At 50.5% G+C, this 25,559-nt stretch overlaps 1 protein-coding gene across 3 annotated transcripts; it reads right to left on the bottom strand.

Annotated features, from left to right (window-relative positions):
* Positions 1-1,704: 1,704 nt before the first annotated feature.
* SCNN1A (sodium channel epithelial 1 subunit alpha) lies at positions 1,705-25,262 on the bottom strand. Of its 3 annotated transcripts, none has more exons than XM_070410824.1 (13): positions 25,240-25,262; positions 23,594-23,957; positions 14,520-14,787; positions 13,356-13,546; positions 8,332-8,435; positions 7,775-7,938; positions 7,218-7,316; positions 6,861-6,978; positions 4,136-4,214; positions 3,948-4,005; positions 3,743-3,798; positions 3,508-3,583; positions 1,705-3,163 (listed from the first exon to the last, which is right to left on the bottom strand). In XM_070410824.1, exons 2-13 carry the CDS (start codon positions 23,950-23,952, stop codon positions 2,783-2,785), a joined length of 1,953 nt encoding a protein of 650 aa, XP_070266925.1. In that variant the 5' UTR covers positions 23,953-23,957; positions 25,240-25,262; the 3' UTR covers positions 1,705-2,782. The 3 variants fall into 3 exon arrangements, with proteins under 3 accessions (XP_070266925.1, XP_070266924.1, XP_070266923.1); XM_070410823.1 differs by lacking the exon at positions 25,240-25,262 and adding an exon at positions 24,630-25,220; XM_070410822.1 differs by lacking the exon at positions 25,240-25,262 and adding an exon at positions 24,119-24,623.
* Positions 25,263-25,559: the final 297 nt, after the last annotated feature.

Genomic DNA, 25,559 nt, shown 5'->3' with positions numbered 1-25,559 from the left:
AAGGATAGAGAAGAGAGCTTCAGATGGCAGAGTCCCCCCTCTCCCCCCATCACCTCCCTCTCTTTCTCTCACACACACACACACACACACACACACACACACACACACACACTCCACAGCAGTAGAGAGTGATCCAAAGGGCACTGGACTCCAGATGAGGATGATGTGGGTTGCAGCCGCAGCCCTGCCATCCTGACTCTGTGGGTCATAGAAAGAGACCCAGATTCCAGGCTGGTTCTGTAAGAATCATGAACTTGAGCAAGTTATGTCGCCTGCTAAGGAAAAGAAGGCAACTTAACTGGATCTTCCCTAACACTCAAATTCTAACTCCTAACCCTGAGGTCCAGGGGCAGCATATAGATACGGGATGGAGAGAAGGAAACCCCACAGAGTGGAAACTCCACAGGCCAAGACAACTCCAGGTGAGGAGGAGCTGATTACCATTATCTGTAACAAGTCAGCTGTCCAACAGGACTGCCCACCCCAGCCAGAGGACAGGCCGCTGGGGACAGGTGGGGCAAGGCTGGGCTGTGGCAGAGAGTACACAGGGCTCTGACGGAAGAGACTGTTGTAACACCATCATTTCCCTCTCATCAGCTTGAGTCTAGGAAAGGGAAGTCGGAAAGCACCGCATCAGTTCCTGGTCACAACCTTATCCATCTCTCCACTCCCTTCACCATCTCTTCCTCTTTTCCCAAGATGCACTTGGCTCCTCAGGACAGGGAGACTGTAACTGAGGGGAGTAAGACCAGGGCAGTAAGGGAAATGTCCGCAAAGTGACAAGGAAGGGTAACTTCTAGGTTTCAAGTGTCATGCTGCAGTGGGGGGAGGAACCCGGGGCTTGAAAACCCGGGCTCCACTCAGACATCCCTCAGTCTCTCCTCTATTGAAACCTGGGAGGGCCTGGCTGGTGTGGTTCAGTGGTTGACCATTGACCCATGAACCAGGAGGTCCCAGTTTGATTCCCAGTCAGGGCACATGCCCAGGTTGTGGGCTCGATCCCCAGTTGGAGGTGTGCAGGAGGCAGTTGATCAATGATTCTCTCTCATCATTGATGTTTCTATCTCTCTCTCCCTCTCCCTTCCTCTGTCTGAAATCAATAAAAAACATAGTTTTAAGAAATAACCTGGGAGGATTCCCACTGCTCTCACTCTAGGATGATGCAAGAATGAGAATACACAGGCTTTGAGGGTCCAGAAGAATGTGGCCTGAGTCTCATCCTCCTCCACCACAACTGTGCAGTTGATGGGGAGGAAGCAGATGAGGACGTTATGTTGCAGCTGGGTGGTGAGTGGTGGGTGCTCCGCGAGTGGAATGAAAGATTACCGATGATGGTAACTAAAGTTGGGAGGAAAAGGACATTCAGACAATGGACGGGTGAGGGAGTACTCGACTGGGGGAGGTGGGGGAGTTATCTCAAGCACTGCCTAGTAGGTCTGAGGGGAGTGCCCACGTCTTTGCCCTCCCACCCTAACATGGTGATGGGCACATAACAGATGCATGTCAATGTCCATGGAGGAACTAGCAAGACAGTTTGTCTCTCCTGAGGCCCCCAAAGAATGGTCATTTCCATAGTGAAGCTGAGGGGTCAGAGTCTGTCTCCCTCACCCCCACCCCAGGACCTCCTAGGAGCTTGAACAGAGACCCAGGGACTCAGATCCACTCCCTACCCCCTATAGGGCACCCCATTCAACTCTCCAGACATTTTTTTATGCAACAAATATTTATTGAGTGCCTGTCTACTTGCTCCAAGTCAGACACTGGGCTAGACCCTGAGGTTACATAAATGAACAACAGTCCCTGACCACAAGGAGCTCACAGTCTAGTTGGGGAGGCAGACACAAATGAACAGGAAAGTAAAATGCAAAATCAGCATTCCAACCAATGATATGGTGCACTATGGGAGTCCAGGGAAGAGGGGAGTGATCAATTCTGGGGAAGACAAGATGGGGCAGAAGCCTTCATAGAAGTAGTTGTGTCTGTGTAGGATTCTAAGGGATGCATAGGAGTTCTCCAGCCAATGGTGGGGAAAGCTTCCAGGTTTAGGAAATAGTTTGAGACGACTTGCAGAGGTGTGAAGGATACAGGCAGAGTGCTAGGATGGGCTGTGGGGGTGGGCGGGGGGGGGGGGGGCGGTGGTAGGGGTATGGATGAAGCTGGAAGAGTCCTGGGTCCAACTGGAAACGCCAAACCTTTACTGCACTGGTCTGCTCCAGCCCCTACTCTGGGGAGTCATGGAAGGGGACTTGCCCAAGAACTAACTCAGGGGGCTTTTGGGTGAGCTTCCCCACCCAACTTCAAGAAGAGGAGCAAAGGTCCATGTCACTGGAAAGCAGTGTGGCCGGGCCAGTCAGAACTGGCTTCAGTCATCCTTGGGTAGGAGACCTGGGCATGCCTTTGTGTGCCCTTGTGTGTTTTGTTCTGGTCTTCATTTGTTTCCTAGCAAAGTTCCTTGTCAAAGCTCCAAGTCTGACTTGGCTGATCCAAGGGAAAAGGAGATTTCTCTCCACTTGGATGAGGAAGCCAAAGGGTTCTAGAGGCAGGACCAGGGGGTACTGGGCAGGAGCCAAGGGCAATTCTGGGCAGCTTCCGTGGCTCCTGTTTTCCAAGCAATTTCTGTAGCTCCTTATTCACCCCACTTTCCTCCTCCACACCAAAGGCAGTTGGGGCAGCTGAGAACAAGCCCAAAACATTCCTTAATCCTGCCAAGGTCTGTCCCCACCCACCAAGGGAAGCTGCTTGCCTCGGGGGCTGACACCCTCCTTTCCTCTCAGGTTTCCTCTCAGGGCTCCTCCAGGGTGAAGACAGAGGAGCTGGCCCCTGCCAAGCTGGATGGAGCTGGGCAGGGGCCCAGGGTGGCATAGGCTGGTGGAGGGGCAGTCAAGGTTGGGGAAGTATCAGGGCTTGGCAGGGATGAGGCCAGGGAGGAGAGCTTGGGGCAAACGCTGGAAGGGAGGGAGGAAGCTGGAGTGGAGGCCACCTCCTGGGCACCTCTGCCCCCTCGGCCTGGAGACCAGTATCGGCTTCTGAACCTCCGGAGCAGCATGAGGAATGTAATGACCATGAGGTCAAAGATGAGCTCCGCCATCTCCACCACAGAGAGCACCGAGGAGCCGAACCACAGGCTCCACTGGCTGCCCAGGTTGGACAGGAGGGTGACCATCTGTGAGGGCGAAAGGCACACTGACCACTGGGCAGAGGGCCCAGGGTGGGCTCCGGCAGAGGAGTCCCATCCTTCCTTACCTGAGGTACTCAGCCACCCCTCTCAGCCTCTCGGTGGCCCCCTGGACCCCTTCTGTCCAAGTCATACCCACCTGGCACACCCTTCCCTCCCTCTACCCCAAGAGGCTTCATCCCCCAGCCAAGTTCCCCTTCTTCCAACCCTCTCCCCCTCACCCCTCTCCTTGGTCCCCTACCTCAAGGCCCAGACATCTTGGCCCAACAAAGGCAACCCCTTGTTTTCCCTGACCCCCCAGAAAATCACAGGCTCAGTGAGGCAGGACGTACCGTGACGGAGGGAGACTCAGAATTGGTTTTGTAGTTCAGCTCCTTGAAGAAGACATTGAGTTTGGCAACTCCGTTTCTTTGGAGAAGGGGAGAGGGTGGGAAGAAATGGCAGAGGATTAACTTCTCGGAACCTCACAAACACCCTCCTCTAATCAACTGTATCAATCCTTCTTTCCAGATTTGATTTTCCTCCCAAGGATTCCTTTCTTGGGGCTGGGACCAGGGTAGGACTGACCTCTTGTTTTTGATGGTGTAATTATTCTGTAAGGATAACATCCGGAAGACCCAGTCCTGGGAGAGAATTGGAATGTCAAGGGGGCCACCCATACTCTCCAGGTTTACAGAGTTGGGGGTGGGGTCAAACACACCCACATACATATACCCAGAGAAGACCACAGGGTCATACACACATCCCCTGTCCTTCCCCTTCCCCACTTTACCTGGGATGTCACTGAGGGCCATCTCGAGTAACCTGCAGAGAGCTTGTAACTGGTCACACTGGGAATGGAGAGAGGCACTCAGTAATGGGGGTGGGGCTCTCCCACTCAAAGGCTTAGCTGAGTACCTGTATTCCACCCAGCCAAGCAGCCCGCTGCCCAACCTGTGTCCAGGCGAAGGGGACACTCACCTGCACGGCTTCAGGCACTTGGTGAAACAGCCCAGGCGATCTGAGGAGAAGGCACCCTGGAGCTTATAGTAGCAGTAGCCTGTGGGTGCAGAGCGGACACCTCAACCTTCTCTGCCCCACACCCAAGAGGCCTCTCAAGATCCCGGGCACCCCATTCACAAGAGTATCAGATTACAGTGATGTCTCCTGAGTGGCTGCACCCAAAACAGTTTAAGAAATTAAGCTAATTTGGGGGGGGGAGGGGCGCGGTGCACTACACCTATGTAAAGATGTGTAGGATTTAAACAAAAATTAGAAAGTCAGAAAGAATGGGAACAATTGTGTAAAGTAATGAGATTAAAGCACAATGAGATATCACGTCATACCCACTAGAATGGCTATAATTGAACAAAAGACCAACGTCACCCCAATAAATTCAATTAAAAAAAGGACAACAGCAAGTGTTACTGTAGAGAAACTGGAACCTCCTACATTGCTGTTGAGCATGTAAAATGGTGCGGCCACTTTGGAAAACCATCTGGCAGTTCCTCAGAATTTTAAACATACAGCTATGATCTGACTCAGAAATTCCACTTCTAGGTATATACCCGAGAGACTTCAAAACATATGTTCACACAAAAACTTGTACACAGATGTTCATAGTCACTATAGTAAAAAAAAAAAAGTATAAAAAACCCAAATGTCCATCAAGTGATGAATGAATAAACAAATGTGGTCTGTCCCTACAATGGAACATTACTTGGCCATGCTACAAGATGGATGAATCTTGAAAATATCCCAGTCACAAAGGACCATAGGTTACATGATATATGAAATGTATGGAATAGGCAAATCTAGAGACAGAAAGCAAACTAGTGTTTGCCAAGGGTGGGGGGGGGGGTGGGGAGAGGGAGAAGGGCACTGTGGGTGCAGGGAATGGGGAACTTGAAGAGTGCTAATGGGTACAAAGTTTCTTTCTGGTGTGATAAAAATGGCTGTGGCCATTGTTGCACAACTCTATGACTATACTAAAACCTAAAACTATCTTAAAATTGAATTGTGCACTTTAAATGGGTTGAATTGTCTCAAAAAGCTGTTACCAAAAAAAAGAAAGAACAGTAGGTTTATAGATTCCCTTTCTCCCCCATTTGCCAAAGTCTAAGTAAGGTTATATTGTTCTTCTTGCTACTCTTAGTCACCCAGTCTGGAAGTCCTCCTTCATTTCTGACCCAAATTTCTCAGTCTACCAGGACGGGGGATCTTTAATTAGGAAGACTGGGAAACAGCGGGGTCCTTTTCTCTGGGGAGTGAGCAGTCCTTAGGAAACGCAACAGACTGAATTTTTAACCCAGTGCCTTTCCCTCCTCCTCACAGCTTCTCAGCAATCAGTACTGTTATTTTTCTCCCACAGATCTTCAAACTCACAAACACTTAGAAATCACTGTTTGGGGGCCGAGGGGAGCAGTGGGCAGGGAGCCATGTCTCCCCTCAGGGTCTCAGCTTGCTTATCTGAGAGAGGAGAAGGTGAGGCCAGGAGGAAACACTCCAGCTCAGATGCTCTATGATTTTCTAAGGTCAGAGACACAGGAAGGGAGGCCACAATGACAAAGTCCAGCAGGGGAGAGAGTTGGGTGGAGCAGACCCAGGAAAGGAAGGAGGTGGCAAGATCAACACAGACAGAGCCAAGACAGGCAGACACGGAACTCCAGGGTCTGCAGGGCCCCTGCCTCGTCCTGAAAGGTGTGAAGGTGTGTGTCCTCCAGCAATGGCCAGCCACCCACCTGCAGGGGGAGAGTTGGTCCCAGGGGAACCGGGGAGAAGGAGACCCCGGAGGATCAGTCAGCTGCCACAGATAAGAGCATATGCACCAGGAAAGCCAACCCTCTGTTCCCACGGTTTCCTGTTTAGGATTTTCTCTCCCTCGGCTTCCTAGTACACAGCTTCCCTGCTGAGTAGCCCAGCTGTAGTGAACAGAAAAGGGGATCTGTCTACTCCCAGACCAGGATAAGGAGGAGACTCCCGGGCTCTCCAGACTTCTTTGATTGTGCCCTCCTGGAGGTAACAACTTCTTAAATAAGCAACTCCAGTATATGTATTTGGTTTATAAAGCACATACCTGCTACTATTGAATTGATGCATTATGTACATTATAAAACATACATAAAATGGGATGTGTAAGAGAATGATAGAGACACATTTAACTTCTGGTATTTCCTCCCTGCACCCAGTGAGTTATCCCAGTGCCTGGCCCGGAGCCTTGAGTGAGACGAGGAAGCTATAGACAGAGTGTGCACAGAAACCTCAGCAGGCCCCAGAGGGGACAGGGAGATTTTTCACACACTCTTCCTACCTTATGCTGCAAGTTATTTTAAATAGAGCCATCCTACATAATAAAGAGCTAATATGCTAATTAGACCAGACAGTGGGAAGGGGGTGGGCCCGTGAGGCAGCTGGGGCTGCTGCGAGGGCCAAGCCCCTTGCACTAATTTTGTGCACTGGGCCTCTAGTTCCTTTATAAACACACAGAAGCCAAAACAGAAGGGGAGAAACTGTGAGGGAGGGACAGAGATAGTGCATAGAAAACTGAGAAAGGCCAGTCTAAGGACTGGAAAACAAGAGACAGGGAGAATTCATCAGGGCCAGTGTGAAGCAGAAGCAGCCCCACAGATGAGGGTGCTAAGAGGAGAGGGCTCTCAGGAAAGGCCTGGTCGATGGGCAGCCCAGGGGCTCCCTCCTGGACTCTCACCCCAGGAATCATGCTTCTTGTAGTCACAGTACTCCACATGCTTGGGCCGTGGGTAGAAGATGTAGGCACAGCCACACTCCTTGACCATGCTCTCCTGGAAGCAAGAGTGAATACACACCTACAGAGAGGAGAGTGACAGGGGAGGAGGTCAGGCCTGCCCTCGCCCACAAACAGCCCAGAAGAGACAGAGAAGGGAAGGACAAACAATTCTCTGTGCTGCACATCCATCCCTCTTTCCCCTGTTTACACACACACACACACACACACACACACACTCACACACACACACCCTTCAGTTTTGACTGACCAACAGTGCAGGCCTGGGAGATGGTTGCCATAGAAACAGACTGGCCTCACCTGCTGTGTGTACTTGGAATGGTAAAGGTTCTTGACAGGGACGTCACTGCCATTATAGGTACAGTCTCCATAGTTGCCCCCAAGTCTGTCCAGGGTTTCCTGTGAATATACACACACCAAGATGTCAGAGGTCGCAGAGCAGAGCAGTGGCCCAGGCCTCCTCCTGAATCCTCTGTCTTCCCTCAGTCTCAGGTTGCATCTCCTACCCTGCCAGCCTGTCCTGTCTGCCTCCCCATTTCAAAACATGCTCCCAGTGGCCCCAACATCCACCTCAGTGCCACATTCAAGGACACCAGGCCCACAGCATCCCCTGGAATCCTAAGCATGTTCTGAATCCCTTCTAAGCACTCTCATCCAAGGCCCACTCCTCTGCTCCCTTCTTCCTGGTGTCCACTCTTCCAGCCCCTCGCCCCTGGTTTCTGCTCCTGGAGACCTCCACATACTCAAGGTCCCAGCCTGCATGATCCCCCTCCTCAGCCTCTGGTTGTCAAGTCCACTTCCCATGCCCCTAGCCAATCTAGGGCTCTCCTCCCAGGCTTCCCAGGCAGCATCCTTGCCTTCCTCATGCTGATGGAGGTCTCCACACCAGGCCGCAAGTTAAAGCCACCATCATCCATAAAGGCAGGCTCATCCTGCCCGTGCACCGTTACCCTGGCCCCGGTCACTGTGGACAGCAGCGGGATGAAGTCATTCTGCTCTGTGCGCAGTGTCAGGGACAGACCTGGGGTGTGTAGAGGGAGCAGAGTTGGGGGAAGGTCTTGGAAAAGCATTAGGGGATAGAAAACACACTCCCACCCTGCCCAGTTCCTAATGCTCCAAGGAGAGCAAAGCAGAAAGACCTATAAATGGATGTGGCAGCCCCTGTGCTGGAATCTGGGGGCGGGCTGGAAGGACTGGGACAGGGTTCCTATCACCTGGAATGGACAACGTGGTACCCAAGGTGGAGAAAGAACAGCGAGGACTCCTTCCAGGACTGAGATAGGCACATTACGGTGATGCCCAGAGGCTCACGGTATCTCTAGGATGGAGCTCAAGGTGGGTAAATGTGGGTGGGCAGGGCAGTAGGAAGGGCTGAGGCAGAGGTCAGGGATTGAGAGTATGGGGTGTTGCTCACCATTGTTGACCCCAGGCATAGAAGACATCCAGAGGTTGGAGTTGTTCTCGCCATTGAAAGTGTAGCAGTTTCCATATATCGGGTGGTGAAAGTGAGAGTAATTCCTATTCAGGAGGGAGATAGAGAAGGGTCACAGAGAAAAGGGACCAGGGAGGGAGGGACTTTCAGAACCTTTTGTTTCCTGGTCATCTTCTATGTGCCAACAGCCTGCGAGGGCATCATCTCCACAGCACAAAAGAGGAAGATGGGGCACAAACAGTGATGACAACTTGGGAGTCAAACCCAGGTCATTTACCTGCTAGCCCGGGTTTCTCCCAGCAGGCCACCTGACCTGCCTGGCCTTGTGACCTCTCTTGTGTCACTGTGTTGCATTATGGAGACTCTTGCAGTGTCCCTAGCTTCTCACATGTCTACATCATAGTTCACCATTTGGATTCTGATCTCCTTAAAGACCGGAGCCAGATCCCATTCATCTCTGTATCATCTCTGGGTTAACTGCATAGTTCTTGGCATATAGGAGACAGTTAGTAAATAGTTAATAAATGAATGAATGAAATGGAAGGGAACAACAGAGAGTAAGGCCAGTGGTGAGTATGGAGCTGAGAGGAGGAAGATCAGATCCCAAGGCAGAAATGAGTAGGGTTCTGGTTGCATGGCTCTGAGCAGGTCATTTTTTCTAAGTTTATTCTTCTCGTCTATAATAATAAAAGTGTAATATGCTAATTATACCAGACAGCCTAACGACCTTCCAGACATCATTTCAGGTGTCTTTCCGGACGAAGCTGCAGTGGCGGGGGCCAAGGCAGAGAAGGTTAGGGGTGATCAGGCAGGCATAGGGGTTAGGGGTGATCAGGCAGGCAGGCAAGCAGTTAGGGGGGATCAGGCAGGCAGGCAGAGTGGTTGGGGCAATCAGGTAGGCAGGCAGGCCAGCGGTTAGGAGCCAGCGGTCCCAGATTGCGAGGGGGATGTCTGACTGCAAGACTGGGCCTAAACCGGCAGTCAGACATTGCCCGAGGGGTCCCAGATTTCGAGAGGGTGCAGGACTGAAGGACACCTCCCCCCACTCCCCCACCCGTGCAAGAATTTCATGCACTGGGCCTCTAGTCTATAATAATAAAAGCTAATATGCTAATTAGACCAGACGTCCTTCTGGAAGACCAGCCAGACGAAGCTGGGGCTGCGAGGGAAGCCTGGATCCCAGGGGCCAGGGGAAGGAAGGTCTACTCTTGCATGAATTTTGTGCATCGTGCCTCTAGTTGTAAAATAAGGAGATTGGAACAAGGTGATCTGGAATATCCCATTGGCCTTGAAGAAAGAAGGCACAGAGGTGTGAAATATTGGTGCACATTCTGGAAAGCACTAGAAAGTCAACATTTCCAGAGCAAAGGCTGGATTCAGGGAGTGATGGAAGAGGAAACTATGAAAGAGAGCAGAGGCCAGGGCTGAGGGCCTGTGAGCCCTGCTCAGTGGTAGAGGGGACAGGTGCCATGTGGTGGATGCACACTATGCAGCAGGTAACAGAGCAGATGCAGCAACATGGATGGATCTTAAAATGAGAGCTTAGTCAAAAAAGTAAGAGGTGAAATGAGATATACAACACAACACCATTTATATTACATACACATTGTGCAAAAACAGATACAAAGAGATACACACTAAGTATATTGTAAGAACATATGAGAAGCATTATAACGTGAAGAGCACAGACTCCAGAACTAAATGACTAGTATTTGAATCATAGCTCTAACATTAGCTGTGGGACGAATGAAATCACTTTATCTGTGTGTGTTGTAATTTCCTTATCTGTAAAATGGGATACTACTTACCTCACAGGGGTGTTATGAGGATTAAATGACTCTCAAAACAGTGCTTAGCACTTAGGAAGAGCTATATAAGTTTACTATTAACATTATAGGGATTTATTAAGATGGCTAACATCAGCCCTGGCCAGGTAGCTCAGCTGGTTAGAGTGTTACTTGATCCCCAGTCAGGGCACATACAAGAACCAAGTGCCTTCATAATAAGTGGAACAACAAATCTCTCTCTCTCTCTCTCTCTCTCCTCTCTCTCTCTCTCTCCCCTTTCCCTTCCCCTCTCTCTCTAAAATCAATTTTTTTTAAAAAAAGATGGCGAAAGTAAAAAAGACAGACAATAATAAATGGAGGATGTGAAGAATTTAGAACTCTCATACATTGCTGGTGGGAATGTAAATGGCACCGCCACTTGGAAAACAGCCTGGCAGTTCCTCAAAATGTTAAACATAGAATTACCATATGACCCAGCAATCCCACTCCTAGGTATATACCTAAAAGAAATGAAAACATATCCATACAAAAACTTATACAGGAATGTTCATAGCAGCATTATTTATAATAGCCAAAAAGGGGGGGGGGGGGGGGGAGGATGGGACACAAAAGTCCATCAGCTAAGGAATAAACAAAATGTGGTATATCCATACAATGGGATATTATTCAGCCACTGAAAGGAATGAAGTACTGATACATGCTGCAACATGGATGAATCTTGAAGACATTATGTTAAGTGAAAGAAGCCAGATGCAAAAGAACACATGTATGATACATTTATATGACATATCTACAGTAGGAAAAGCTATAGACACAGAAAGTAGAATAGTGGTTTCCAGGGCTTAGAGGAGAGGAGGGAATAGGGAATGACTGCTAATCAGTACAGGCTTTCTTTTTGGGGTGAAGATGTTCTAAAATTAGTGGTAATGGTTGCAAAAGTCTTTGAATATACCAAACACACACACACACACACACACACACACACACACACACAAAACAACAACAACAACAATAAATGGTATATGTTAAAAGGATGGTTTTAATGGTATGTGAATTATATCTCAATAAATTTGTTTTTAAAGAAAAAAATGTTGAGCCCTGGCTGGTTTGGCTCAATAGATAGAGCGTCGGCCTGCAGACTGAAGGGTCCCAGGTTCAATTAGGGTCAAGGGCAGATGCCTGGGTTGCGGGCTCGATCCTCAGTAGGGGGCGTGCAGGAGGCAGCCGATTGATGATTCTCATCATTGATGTTTCTATCTCTTTCCCTCTCCCTTCCTCTCTGAAATCAATAAAAAAAATATATTAAAGAAAAAAATATTGAGAGAAGGGGAAAGGGTGCCTGACATTGGGGAGAAGAGTTGGGTGAGAACGACATGATAAAGAGCTTCAACTTGATTCTGAAGGCCATGAGAGATGTTGAAGGATATTAAACAGGACTAACTGGCACAGTTAAGTACAGTGAATTGAAGTAAGAACAGTAATGTATAAAGCTTCCTGTGATTACAGAATGAAGAGAGGATATAGAGGCAGAAAGGCAAATGGGGAGAGGGTGGTGATGGTGGTAACAATAACCTAGGTGAGAAATAATGAGGCTCTGAGCTAAGGAAGTGACCTAAGCATCAAGACTGAGATGAACCTTGGTCTTTCCATTGATAGGGAGGTAGGAGCATAGGACAGGCAGAGTGAAAGGATCAGTGGGAAGGTGACAGACAGCTAGAGAGAATGGGTGGCAGTTGTGAGCTGACCCAGGTTCAGGTGCTGCTACTGTCCCACTTCCTGGCAGCTCCTGTCCTCAAACAAACATAAGACTAGATAGAGGCAGGAACAAAATCGTGTGCTGGGCAGAGTGTATGTGCCAGGTGAGGGGTGGAGGCAGAAGCAGGTGACACCTGGCCCTACTGCCATTCAGCAGCGACATGGGAGGGAAGGGCTCCCTGTAGAGTGGAGAGGCTGCCTCAACACCCTTCCTCAGCCAGGCAGAGGCAAGAAGATGGCACCTGAAAATTAAGGATCCGAATCAGGGAGGGAAAGGTAGGGGTAGGAGGAGCCAGAGACTACAGAAGGAAACTTCCCTTACACCTAGCCTCTCCCAGCCCTCAGAGAGCTAGCAGCTGCCATGACCTCTTTACAAGGTCATTATGACAGGAATCTTAACAGAAAGAATCCCTGGGGGAAAAAATCCTTAAACTAGGGCTGGCCTGGTGGCCTAGGGCAAGTCACTTCTGCTTGAGTACAGAGTAATGAGACTCAACATTCATTGTAGTTTACTAAGTGCCCTAGAATTTGACATCTCATGCACTTGGAGATGTATGTTATCACCATCTTCATCACTAGAGTAAACGTGCCAAAAGGGCAAGGATTCTATATATTTTCTTCTCTGATGCATCCCAAATACCTTAGACCAGTGACTGGCACATAGCCTACCCGTGGTCGGCAAACTGCGGCTCTCGAGCCACATGCGGCTCTTTGGCCCCTTGAGTGTGGCTCTTCCTAAGCCTTAGGAGTACCCTAATTAAGTTAATAACAATGTACCTTACCTATATAGTTTAAGTTTAAAAAATTTGGCTCTCAAAAGAAATTTCAATCGTTGTACTATTGATATTTGGCTCTGTTGACTAATGAGTTTGCCGACCACTGGCCCAGACAGTCAAAACTATTTGTTGTATGAACATTGAATAAATCTCATTTTCAGCCCATTTTACAAACAAACAAACAAGTTCTAAAGAGTGATTTGAAATGCCCAGGTTCACCTGGTCAGGAAGTAACAGAGCCAAAGCAGGAACTCAGGTTTAACCCCTCACTTAGTCCATGCTATTTCCACCACACGCCTGCCCATCTCATCTGAGAAAGTGGAGGATGGAACCAGACGACCTTCTGGGCACTTTTGAGTTTGATGCTAGTGAGAAAGAGGCCTTAGATAGACAGGGAACCATGCCTCCAGCTCTTGGTTTCTCAAAGCTGGACCTCCACCCCAACCTTCCCAGGGCAGCCATCTGAGGCTACTTCACTCAGATCCAGCCCTGCAGGGAGCAGCAGAAGTCCTACAGAATGATCCAGGGGACAGAGGTGTGGACCTGAGGTCAATGCATCCCCTCCTCTGTACAGGCATTTATTTAGTCAACAAGCATTTCCTGGGTGCCACTCCTGCTGAGCCTCAGGCTGGCTCTGGGAGGGAGACACCAGGGGTGGGGAGCACAGAGGCAGGCAAGACAGACTCACGCCTGGCTGCAGGAGGCCTGGTTGAAGCGACAGCTGAAGATGAAGTTGCCCAGCTTGTCCTCCTCCAGGGATGTGAAGGAGTCTGGTAGTCTCGACAGAATGTTGATGTAGTGGAAGCGATACCACTCCCTCACCGCATCCACCCCTGATGAGTATGTCTGGTAGAAGCAGTCGGATTTGTTCTGGTTACACTGGAAACAGAGACCAGAGCGTCAGAGGGCCAGCAGCAGGGGTCAGGCAGCAGGGCAGGGCCAAGATCAAGGACTGAAGGGTCTAGGGTCCTGAGGACTGACAGACAGGAGTGGGGAACCAGGAGTAGACCAGAACAGAAGGCAGAGAGGAGCAGAAGCCCGTTGGAGAGTGGACCAGAGGGCATGGGATTAAGGGAGTGGGGGGCCGAGGAGACCAGAAGCTGTCATTTATACAGTCTCGGCCAGAAAGTGGAGCAAGGATTCTTCTCTCCATTTCACTGATGGGAAGACTGAGGGACCAACAGGTTTATCCCAGCAATAGAGCTAGGACTAGCTAGCTATGATTAAAGGAGGCTTCTCTTTCTTCTTCCCCCTGCTGCTCTCCCACTTCCTCTTCCTCTCTTTCTTTCTTTCTTCTTCTTCTTCTTCTTTTTTTTTTCTTTTTTAGAGAAGAGATCGGGCACATTCAGGGTGGTATGGCCTTTCTCTATTTTTTAAAATTTTTCATTGAAACACATTTTAAGTCTGCGTTTTTACAGTCTCCTGATTCTCTGCTTGAGACCTGCAAAACCCCGGTTCCCTATCACACTGGAGGTTCCCAAATAAGTCCCACCAGGGGGACCTGTATTTCAGAAAGGGGCATTTTCCACAGCAGATTTGACTTCCGGCCACCTAAACGCTCCCACAGAAGCCCCCGGAGAGGAGAGACCCCACAAGCTGACGCTCAAAGAGATGTTATTTCGTTTTATTTTTCAAAATGTATTAATTTTGACAGCCAGCTGACGAATCGCTGGCTCATCACTAGCCAACAGAGGCGGGGTGCGGAAAGGGCGCGGGGTCCGGGGAGTGGGCGGAACCGGAAGGGCGTGGGCTGCGCCCGTCGGGCCGGGGGGCGGGCCATTGGGGGCGGGGCCTGTGAGCGGGGAGGGGCCTGTGGTGGCCGGGGGCGGGGCCTGAGGGGGCGGGGCCTTACCAGCTTGAAGCCGATCTTCCAGTCCTTCCAGTTCACCGGGGGGTTGTTGTCCCGCAAGCTGGAGGCTGCGCTGCGGGCTTTGCGGGCCGCGGCGGGCGAGGCCGGGTCCCACAGGAGCTGCAGGGGGTGCGGCAGGGTCTCCCGGAGGCCGCGGCGGCCGCGGGCGTGGCTCCCGAGGGTGTTGAAGGAGTTGTATTTGTACAAGTCGGAGAGCGTCTGCTCCGTGATGCGGTCCAGCTCCTCCAGATCCCCTTTCATTTGCGTGTACCTGGAGGGGCGATGGGGAAAGGGTTGGCTAGGGGGCAGCTCGCCTGGCCTTTGGCCCTCAGTTTCCTCCTCTGAAACTGGTGAGGCGGGAGGAGGAGGGTGGACAGGTGTGTCCGCCGGGATTAGCGGAGGCGACAGTGAGCCCCAGCGGTGACGACATTTATCGTGGCCAGTGTCCTGTTTATTGAAAGGGAGAGGCAGGCGGCGCCCGCCGATGAGGCGCTGTCCTCCCACTCGCCGCGGCCTAGAAGGGAACCCGGAACTGTGTACCCCTCCCCGAGACGGAAGAGGAGGTGGCCTTGACCTGGGCCCCTCACTCATCCCACCCGAATCCCCTCGTGGCGGGGGGGGGGGGGGGAAGGTGGCCTTTGGTCCTGTCTGCCACCCCGCACCTTCTAAACCAGGGGTTCTCAATTGCACTTCTACCGAGGAACTTCAAAAAATACCAATGCTGCACACTAACTGCCCCTCCCCACCAGGATTAGATTTTAATGAGTTTTGGGTGGGGCCCAAACTCCCTAAGTTAAACACTGCAGGATAAATAATCACATTCTTCCTAATACTGGTCCTCTTACCGTCTCTATCATGAAAGTACAGAGTAGCAGGGCCTTAGGGATAGAACCTTCCAAAACAAAACACACGCACACGGACACACACCTAGAAGTAATAGATTAAACAAGGTTGCAGGATACAACATCAATACACAAAAATTGATCATATTTCTACATACTAGCAACAAAAAATTGGGAAATGAAATCATAAAAACACCATATTAAATAGCATAAACAACATCAAATACTAGAAATAAATTTAATGAAAGATGTGCAAGACCAACCTCTACACTAGAAATCCTGCTGAGTGCAAAGACCAAAAAAATAGAGAGTTATATGTGTTTATGGATCAGAAACCCAATGGAGTTAAGATGTCTCCCAAATAGATCTTTAGATTCAACACAATCCCTATAAAAACTTCAGCAAACATTTTTTTAAAGAAATTGACAGGCTGGTCCTAAGACTTATATGAAAATGGAAAGAATTCAGAAAGGCCAAAACAGTTTTAGAAAAGAAGAGCAGAGTTGGAGTACTTACTCTTCCTGACTTTAAGACTTACTGTAAAACCACAATAATCAAAATAGGGTAGTACTTATGTAAGGACAGACAGTAGATCAATGGAACAGAATAAAGTCCAGAAATTAATTCACACATATATGGTCAACTGATTTTTTCCTAAAGCACCAGTCCAATTCAATGGGGGAAATGTGTGTGTGTGTGTGTGTGTGTGTATGTGTGTGTATTGATTTTAGAGAGAGAGGAGGGGAGAGGGAGAGGGAGAGAGAGAAACAGCTATGCAATAGATGAGTTGCCTCATACACACACACCGACCTGAGGAACCCAAAACCTAGGTATGTGCCCTGCCCAGGAATTGAACCAGTGACCTTTTGGTGAATGGGATGACTCTCAACCAACTGAGCCACATCAGATGAGGCAGTAAAATAACTTTTTTTTAACATTTGGTGCTGGAACAATTTGCATACTGTACTGGAGGAAAAAAATGATCTTCAACCTCTACCTCAGTTCATACACAAAAATTAAGGCATTAGACCCAAGCATAAAATTCAGAACCATAAAGACTCTCGAAGATATACACTGAGTGGCCAGATTATTATGACCACCTGACGTTTGTAGGCAAATTTGCTATAATTTCGAGTTGAAGTTGCTAGAGGGCCAGACCATTATAAATAGGTTGTTTACCACGACAGTAGAAGTGATTTTTTTCTGAAGATATGGGTAAACAACACGATTTAACAGCCTTTGAACATGGGATATAGTATATATACTGTTTATCTTCATGACCTTGGGATAGGCAGACATTTGGAGGATAAATATCTACGGAAGAATTCCTCCTGAAATATAAAGACCTCTGGCATCTCCAGCTGCAGCCTCATCCCCTAATAGGAGAAAATGTAGCTCAGGTTGAAGGTGTGTGTGTGATATTCTGAGAGATTTGTTTGTTACTGGTAATTAAAAGAATAGCTGTAATAGCTAGTACTTATTGAGCCAGGCACTGTGGTATTAGAATGTACATTATTTAATGTCATCTTTAGAGTATTCAGCATACTATTAGCCACTGTTAGCTAATACTATTGCTATTCCCTTTTACAGATGAAAAACCTGAGGCGGGTGACTTGTTGAAGGTCACACAATGCGGAAGTGGGTCAGAAAGCTCTCTAACCATCACACTGCCCTTCACTGTGTCCCTACCAGCTCTGGCTATTTCAGGAAGTTGTAAAGGTGCCCCAGAAAGAACACCAGAGTTAGTCGGCTGGATGTGGGTCCTGGTGTCCCAGTCACACTTTCTAACTGTGTGATGTTGGTAAGGACACTTTCTGAATCCAACCTATTTCCTCATCTGTAAAGTGGGCCTAACACTAAATCTGCCTACATATGAAGCTTTCAGAGGTTAAATTAGAAAACAGTCAGTGACTTCTTGTCCTGCAAAAGAAGGACCCAAGTGAGAAGTAACCAGGGCTGAGGGGGTGTAGAATGCAGACATGAGGGCTTCAGCAAGACAGTCCAGCCCTTCTAACCTTGACCTCCTACCCAGGTCATGGTCACCACCCTCATTTTCATCTGCTCTAGCAGCCCTGCACTGGGGAGGGGGGGAGGGGTGTGAACCGTTGCATAATTCGATCAGGCAGGCATTACTATCTCCATTTTACAGTTGAGGGATCTGAGGCCCATCAACCAGGCAACTTCCCCCAAGGTCACTCAGCTAGGACGTACAGGGAGTAAGATATGAACCCAGCCTTTTTGGACTCCATGGCCCCAGCTGTTTTTACGACTCTGCCTTGAGGCTTGGAAACACTTAAGACTAGGCAGCATGCCCTAACCAGTTTGGCTCAGTGGATAGAGCGTCAGCCTGCGGACTCAAGGGTCCCAGGTTCGATTCCGGTCAAGGGCATGTACTTTGGTTGCGGGCACATCCCCAGTAGGGAGTGTGCAGGAGGCAGCTGATCGATGTTTCTCTCTCTCATTGATGTTTCTAACTCTCTATCCCTCTCCCTTCCTCTCTGTAAAAAATCAATAAAATATATTTTTTTAAAAAAAGACTAGGCAGCAAAATCTTTCCTGGCAGCTGGCCATCTCCCCTCCAGCCCTTCTTCTCCACCCAGGACAGACTGGCAGGGTCAGGGACACTGGGAGCCTTGGGGCTGATACCCTGTTCTCTTCCTTCCTGTGTCTCCTCCTCCCTCCCTCTTTCCCCTAGGTGATCTTCTCTCACATGATCCTCATGCTCAACAGGCAACCTTGGGATTAGCCCAAACCCTCATTCCCCCCACACACACACCAGGCAACCCCTAGCTGAGCACTCTCAGTCAGCATTCTGGAAGTACGAGACAGGACTGGGCACCGGAAACTCACCAGCTTCCTCCCCTGCCATGTGCATCTGGGGACCTAGTCCTCCTTCCTCCAGGATCACCGAAGTCTTCACTTCCCCAGCTCCATTCTCCTCCACATCTCAGCACCTCCAACCTGTCTCCCAGGTTGGCCATGCTCCCTCCACCATGGCCCCTATATGAACCCGGCCAGCACCACAGCATCTCCTCACCTGTGAGCCCCCTGGGGACAGTCCTCCCCTCCAGAGTTGGTCCTGAGCTCTCAGATCACATGTGGAAGCAGCCTGGCTGTGACATTTTAAGAGTAATAGATGCTCACAAACCAATAATTATTCAGAGGATAGACAGCTAGGGTAGTGAGAGCTCTAGAAACCATTTCATCCAGGGAGAAGACACAGGAACTAAGTTCTAACCAGGCTCATAACCTTGCCAGGTTAGGCAGTTAGCCTTGGAGAAGTTACTTATCCTCTGTGCCTCTGTTTCACCATCTATACAATGGGAGTATTGATAGGACCTGCTGCATGGAGTTGCCATGAGAATGAAATGAGCTAACCTATGAAAAGTAGTACAGCTCAAAACACCTGGCCGAGTAGGTACGGTACAACTGCTGCTGTTGTTCTTATTATCATTACTGTTACTATCACTATGATTGGAGAAGAAAACGCTAAGGAGACACAGGAGCACTGCCTGCCAGGCATCTATCATGTGACTCTGGTCTTAATAAAAGTGGATCCTAAGATCAGATTCTAATTCTGACCCCTCCACTTAACAGCTGGGTGATTGCAGAGCCTCCATATTCTCACCTGCCTCCTCACCTAACAAGCTGGTTATGAGGATCAGAAAGCAATCGTGGACTTTGCAAGCTGTGACAAAGTTTCTGCTCTCCTAGGGGCACCAGAGCTGATGACCGCTGGGTAAAGAAGGAGGCAATGTCTTTAGGGTTGCTTCAAAGAAACAGAACCAAGACCAGAGGGTAGATACTATCATGAGGTCAGCTGCAGCTTTAACTGAGGAAGAACTTTTTTTTTTTTTAAATATATTTTATTGATTTTTTTTACAGAGAGGAAGGGAGAGAGATAGAGAGTCAGAAACATCGATGAGAGAGAAACATCGACCAGCTGCCTCCTGCACATCTCCCACTGGGGATGTGCCCGCAACCCAGGTACGTGCCCTTGACCGGAATCGAACCCGGGACCTTTCAGTCTGCAGGCCGATGCTCTATCCACTGAGCCAAACTGGTTTCGGCGAGGAAGAACTTTCTTACAGCAGCTTCCCAGAGATAGTGAGGTTCCTGAGCCCATCACTGAGAGGACAGTGGGAGGAGTCGGCTTTAAGGGTCTGGGTTTCTGTCCCTGCTAGGCCTGCCACCCCAGACCCTGGTTTCTGGATCCTGCAGAAAGTGTAGATCTCCCCACCAGGGATAGAGACTGGAAGACCTAGCTCAGATCCCTGCCCTCCCTCCCTGCAGCTTCTCCCTTTGGGGAACGGCCCCTCTCCTCACCCCATTCCTGCTGCCCTGCCTTCTGCTCTGCCATCTCCGGAGAGTCCATGACCTCCATCGTTGTTAAGAACCTCAAGTCCTTCCATAGCTCAAGCCTAAATCCTTCTAAGAATTGGGTGAAAAGTTATGTTCTGTTTTCCATAGATGGGAAGACTGGCCCTCTCTCTTGGGTGAACAAAACCACCTCCTGTGTTGGCCGGAAAGAAAGGAACCACAGTGGCTGACCCTTTACATTGGACTCTTAGAACATCCTTGCTTAGAGTGGTAGGTCTTTAGCCTTTACCCCTTTCCTGGAAGTTACGAAGCAGCAGAGAATCCTGCACCTCCTCCTCCTTCCTCCCTCTCTGCTGGCCCAGCTGCCACTAAGTGGGCATCCCTGGTCTGATTTTGCCTCATTCAGTTGCCTTGTCTACTGATTCCCACCTCCTCCCTTCTTCCCCTGTAGGCGTCATTCATCTCACCTCTGCTTCCTGCACCTGCCACCAGCATGATTCACACTTGGGTCACTACCTACCAGGCTGCATTAACTTATCCACCCACTCCTGCCTCTCTTCTTAAACAGAAGCCAACAGCCCTAGACCCCTCCCTCCTGTACTTCTGACTAGTACCCCCTCCTCTTACTGCTGCTGTTCCCCAGGGACTCTCACCAGCTGCCCTCCCTCCCTCCACCCCCCAACACTGGATGCCTCTACCTGGCCCCTCAAAGTGCAATGGGAGAAAGAGCTTTGAAATCAAACACATTTGATTTGTTACTCGGCTGCTAACCGAGGAGGCACTGGCTTCTGGGGATGGGGGTGGGGGGGGATTGTTTTTTAATCCCAGGTTTACTACCTGCTTCCTGTGTTAACTTGGGCAAGTTATTTAACCTCAGTTTCCTCTTCTATAACATGAGAGTAATACTGGTACCTACTTCAGAGGTCTGTGGTGAGGATTAAATAATTAATGTAGAATTTAATTTGTCTGACACATATTAAGTTTATATAAGTTTTAGCTCTTGGTGCTCTTGTTGTTGCTTTAGTTGCTGTGTGACCTTGCTCAATTGTTTCGCCTCCATTTCCTCTTCTGCAAAATGGAAATAATAATAACGCCTGCCTCCATGGGCTTGTCGGGATTAAATGAGGTAGTGCTTGTAAAGCATCCAGTATCCGGTCGAGCACATAGCAGGTATTCAATAACCTCCCCCTGCACTGAGGAGCTTCCCCTTTCTCCCCTCCCTTCCTGGGTTCTCTCTCCACTAGATCCTGCAGCAGCCCAGCCCATCATGCATGAGAAATTTTTTTTTTCTTTTTTCTTTTTTTAAATTGATTTCAGAGAGGAAGGGTGAGGGAGAGAGAGATAGAAACATCAATGATGAAAGAGAATCACTGATGGGTTGCCTCCAGTACGACCCCTACTGGGGATCAAGCCTGCATCCTGGGCATGTGCCCTAACCAGGAATTGAACCCTGACCTCTTGGTTCATAGGTCGGTGCTCAACTACTGAGCCACACCGGCCGGGCACAAGGGATTCTTTCTGTATGGGTGCCTGTCTCCCGGCCTTCAGGCACATGGAGGCAGAGGCTCTGGTTTTCATTCTCTGAGGCTTTTTCCTGGACTGTCCAGGGCCTGCACCCAACAGAACCTTAGAAAATATGCAGGCCTCAACAGATTCACCCCTGCCCTCTCCATTTCTCACCTACATCGTTCAACTGCAATAGTTTTTGAGCACCTACTACTCTGCCTGTTGTCCCTCCTGCTTCCTAGCCCTTCCCTCCCTGCTGGCTCAGAGCAGTCCAGTGTCCTTCCCCTCCACCAAGGCCAAAGGCGATGAGGGTTGGGGAAATGGGGGAAGGATTAGGGCAGAAGAGCTACAGAGGTCCAGGAAGAAGAGGAGCAAAGCCAGTGGCCACCCAGGGAAGAGAAAAGAGGCTGAGGGAAGAATAACAAAGAACTGGGAAATGACATGTAAACATCTCAGGAAACTTCATTTATTCTACATCCCGAATCTTGGGTATTGAGACGAGGTAGGGGTTTGTGACCAGGCAAACAGAGGGTAAGTCACAGCTCAGTTACTATCTCTGTGGCCCTGTGAGTTGTCTCTTTTTGCCTCAGTTTCCTCTCAAGTGCCCAGTGGGGTATTAATAGTACCTGTCTTGGAGGATTGTTGGGAGAATTAAAGGAGGGGCCTGTAGAGGACTCAGTAGTGCCTGGTGCATAAAGCAGCTTCGTAGTAAATGGCCCCTTACCCTGGACACTCTACAAAACAGCCCAGCAGTTTTTTCCCTGCAGGACAGGACGTCCTAACCCTTATTAGCCCAAGACACACCTTTGGGTACAATAGAATATATGGGACCTTCACCGCCAACATGTGACCAAACCCAATCCTCCATTGCACGCACACCCAATGTGTTTGCTCACCCACATACACACACTCACACAATTGCAAACACACGCACCCATAAATCTTCCACTCCTTGAAGGTAGAGACTAGACCTCACACAATCTTTATTATAATTAGCACAGTGCGCTGCAGGCATTTGTCTATATGCCTCGCGCTTCCATTTTTTCTTTCCCTGTACCCGGCAAACTACCTGGCCTTCCATGAAAATTGTCTGAATTAAGAAGCCCATCTGCCCGGTGCCTAGCCCTGTGTCTGGCTTGCGGCAGGAGTTCCCACCGTGCAGCATGGCTGAGTGACCACAAACACAAGGTACATACAAACACCAGCCCCACCCTCCTTTCTTCTCCACAGTTTACCACTCCCTCTGGCTTCCAGACCAAACGCTGGCAAAAAGCACTGATGAGCCCTAACCGGTTTGGCTCAGTGGATAGAGCATTGGCCTGCAGACTCAAGGGTCCCGGGTTCGATTTCGGCCAAGAGCATGTACCTTGGTTGCGGGCACATACCCAGTGGGGAGTGTGCAGGAGGCAGCTGATCGATGTTTCTAACTCTCTATCCCTCTCCCTTCCTCTCTGTAAAGAATCAATAAAATATATATATTTCTTTTTTTTTTTTTTTAAAAAAGCACTGATGAAACCCAAAACTTCAGGACACACCCCGGCTCCTGGGCAGGGGTCACCTCCCCATTTCCGCCTGGGTCTTTGGGCGACCAGCTGGACAAGGGAGCAGGGGAACAGCTATCCTGTCCCATTCTCCTTCTGGCTCCCTAACTCTCCACCCCCAATCTCAAGACTCACCATTGCTTTGCCGCCATCCCTCATTTTGCTTTCTCCAACACAAACTCCCCATCTGACCCAAGACAGACATAGCAGTGTCTAACCCAGGGGTGGGCAAACTTTTTGACTCAAGGGCCACAATGGGTTCTTAAACTGGACCGGAGGGCCGGAACAAAAGCATGGATGGAGTGTTTGTGTGAACTAATATAAATTCAAAGTAAACATCATTACATAAAAGGGTAAGGTCTTTTTTTTTTTTTTACTTTTATTCATTTCAAACGGGCCGAATTCGGCCCGCAGGCCGTAGTTTGCCCACGGCTGGAACCCCTGCCAGCTCCCACCACCCATGCCATAGCACCTGAGATAGGTTCTTCTCTGGAGGAGGAGGCCCTGTTCTTTGCTCTCCTCTCCCTCCAGGGAAAGGCTGGGGATGACCTCCACCCTGCCCTTTTGGAAGTTACCAGCATCTTGACCTCATCAGCGCCCCCTACTGCTTGCAGGAGGAAGGGAGGAGGAAGGCACTGTTGGTCCAACAACCACACTTTGAATAAGCCTTGGGCACTAGGAAAACTCCACTGGAAAGAACTGCCAGCCCAGCAAGTGGGGAGTTCCCAATCTTGCCCAAAGGGAGGTCTGCCTGGGGGCGGTTTTGGCTTCTACCCCTGGGCCTGAGGGTCTGCCTGCCCAGTGGGCACCTCGGTACCCTCTGCGCCACCCTTGCAGGCACCAGGAAGTGGCGGGGGGCCCAACTGACCTGTAGGGATTGAGGGTGCAGACGGTAACGGCGGGGAAGACAAGCTTGTCGGAGTTGAGGTTGATGTTGAGGCTGACAGGGTAGCTGAAGTACTCTTCGAACAGCAGGGCGAACTGCCAGTACATCATGCCGAAGGTGCAGAGCCAGAGCACGGCCCAGAAGGCCGTCTTCATGCGGTTGTGCTGGGAGCACACCAGGCGGATGGCGCCGTGGATGGTGGTGTTGTTGCAGAAGAACTGGAACAGGTCTCGGTAGGAGCGGTGGAACTCGATCAGGGCCTCCTCCTCCTCCGTGGGCTGCAGGGGGGCCGCCGCGGGCTTGGGGTCTGGCCCCGGCTCCTCGCACTTGTCTCCCTTCATGAGCCCTTGGTGAGTTGTGGAGGGTCAGGGTCAGGGTCAGGGTCAGGGCAGAGTTCTGGGCTCCAAGTGCCCTTCCCATCATCAGCCTGACCCCAGAGAGAGGCTGCTCCAGGCCATGCCCACCTCCCACTCCTCCCTCCTTCCACCTGCCCAGGAGCCCGCTGACCTGCTGGAGCCAGGGCCAGGGCTGGAGCTGGGTTTCGCTGGAGTGGCCTCTCCTCTGCTTCCCTGATAAGGTCACCTTTTGGTTTCAGTCCCAGAACCTCCCTTTTCGTTTCCTCAGCCATCAGCCTCTGCTTAGTAGTCAGTCCCGTTCTTGGTCTCTCTCTCTCTCTCCCTCTCCCCCCACCTCTCTCTCCTTCTCTTGGGTTTCTTTCCCAACTCTCTCCTTCCTCGCCCGGCTCCTCTGTGTGCCAGGCTCTCTGATCCTGCCTCTCTTCCTCTTCCTCCCCCTCTCCCCTCTCAGTCCAGGTTCTCTCCTCCAGTCTCCCGTCCTGCTCCTGCCTGGTCTGTGTCCTGACTCGCTGTGTCCTGACTCCCTCCGTCCCAGGTCCCAAGGATGGCAGGTCTCCAGCAGTCCTGGCTGCCACCTGCTCCCCACTCCCAAGTTGTGACTGGACTGGGACCGGTTCCTTTCTAGCTGAATCTGGCAGCCAAGAGCCTCTCCTCCCCCTCACCTGACAGGTGCAGAGACGGGCCTGGGAGCCCGCCTGCCGACCGGGGTGGAAGCAGCAGAAGCCTCATTAGCATCTCAATTAAAGGTGAGCAGGGCAGAGCGGGGGAGGGTCAGAGGAGGAGTCTGAGCTGCGAGAACCAGGAGGAGGAGGACTCCCGAGGGCTGATCTGGGAGTAGGGACAAAGAAGCAGAGTCGGCCTGGGGAGTGATAGGAAGCTGACAGGCAAGGAACAGACTGGCAAGTGAGAGTCAGAAATCTTGACCGGGGAGAAGGATCCCGAACACAAAGCTAGGAGGGCAAAAACGAGGAAAACGGACAAGCCAGGACCGTGAGACTAAGGGGGAGAGACCAGGAGAGCAGGAAAGGCAGAAAAAGGGAGCCAGGTGCAGGAAGGACTGGGAGGGGGCATGGAGGAGAGGCAGAGAGAGGAAGGTGAAAAGGCGGGAGCCAGGCCCAAAGGGACTCTCCCCTCCCCTGCAGGAGAGCAATGGAGGGAGCCTCAAGTGGGCTTCCAGGAGCTAGGTCCCCTCCCTGGGGAGTCCCTCCAAGGGCACCCACAGGTCAGCCTCACCCCCCAGGTGGTGGAGAGGATTCTAGTGGGAGTACCTACTGGCACTCAGCACGAAGCTCCCCTCTGCCTCTCCCTCCTGGTTTATCCTCTTCCCTCCTGACTCCTCACCATCACCCCCTACCTTGTCCAGGCCAGGGAGGGGCCCAGGTGAAGCTGGGGGCTAGGCGGGGCCCTGGGACATTCTGTTCTTTTTTACACCATTGGCTGCCAGACCAGGAATGTGTAATGTCCCCTGTTGTGGTCACGGGGTTGCAGGAATGTGGGCACTGAGAGGCAGGTAGGGGACAGGCCGGGGCACTTAGGCACAGACCCGGAGCCCAGGGACAGCAGGCACTGAGGGGGCAGGGAGGGATGTGGGT

This window comes from Myotis yumanensis, unplaced genomic scaffold, assembly GCF_028538775.1.
Source record: "Myotis yumanensis isolate MYYU_CA2020_CCGP unplaced genomic scaffold, mMyoYum1.0.hap1 SCAF_3, whole genome shotgun sequence".
NCBI lineage: Eukaryota > Metazoa > Chordata > Mammalia > Chiroptera > Vespertilionidae > Myotis > Myotis yumanensis.
Note: the sequence above shows the minus strand (reverse complement) of the source record. Positions and strands in the feature narration are given on the sequence as shown.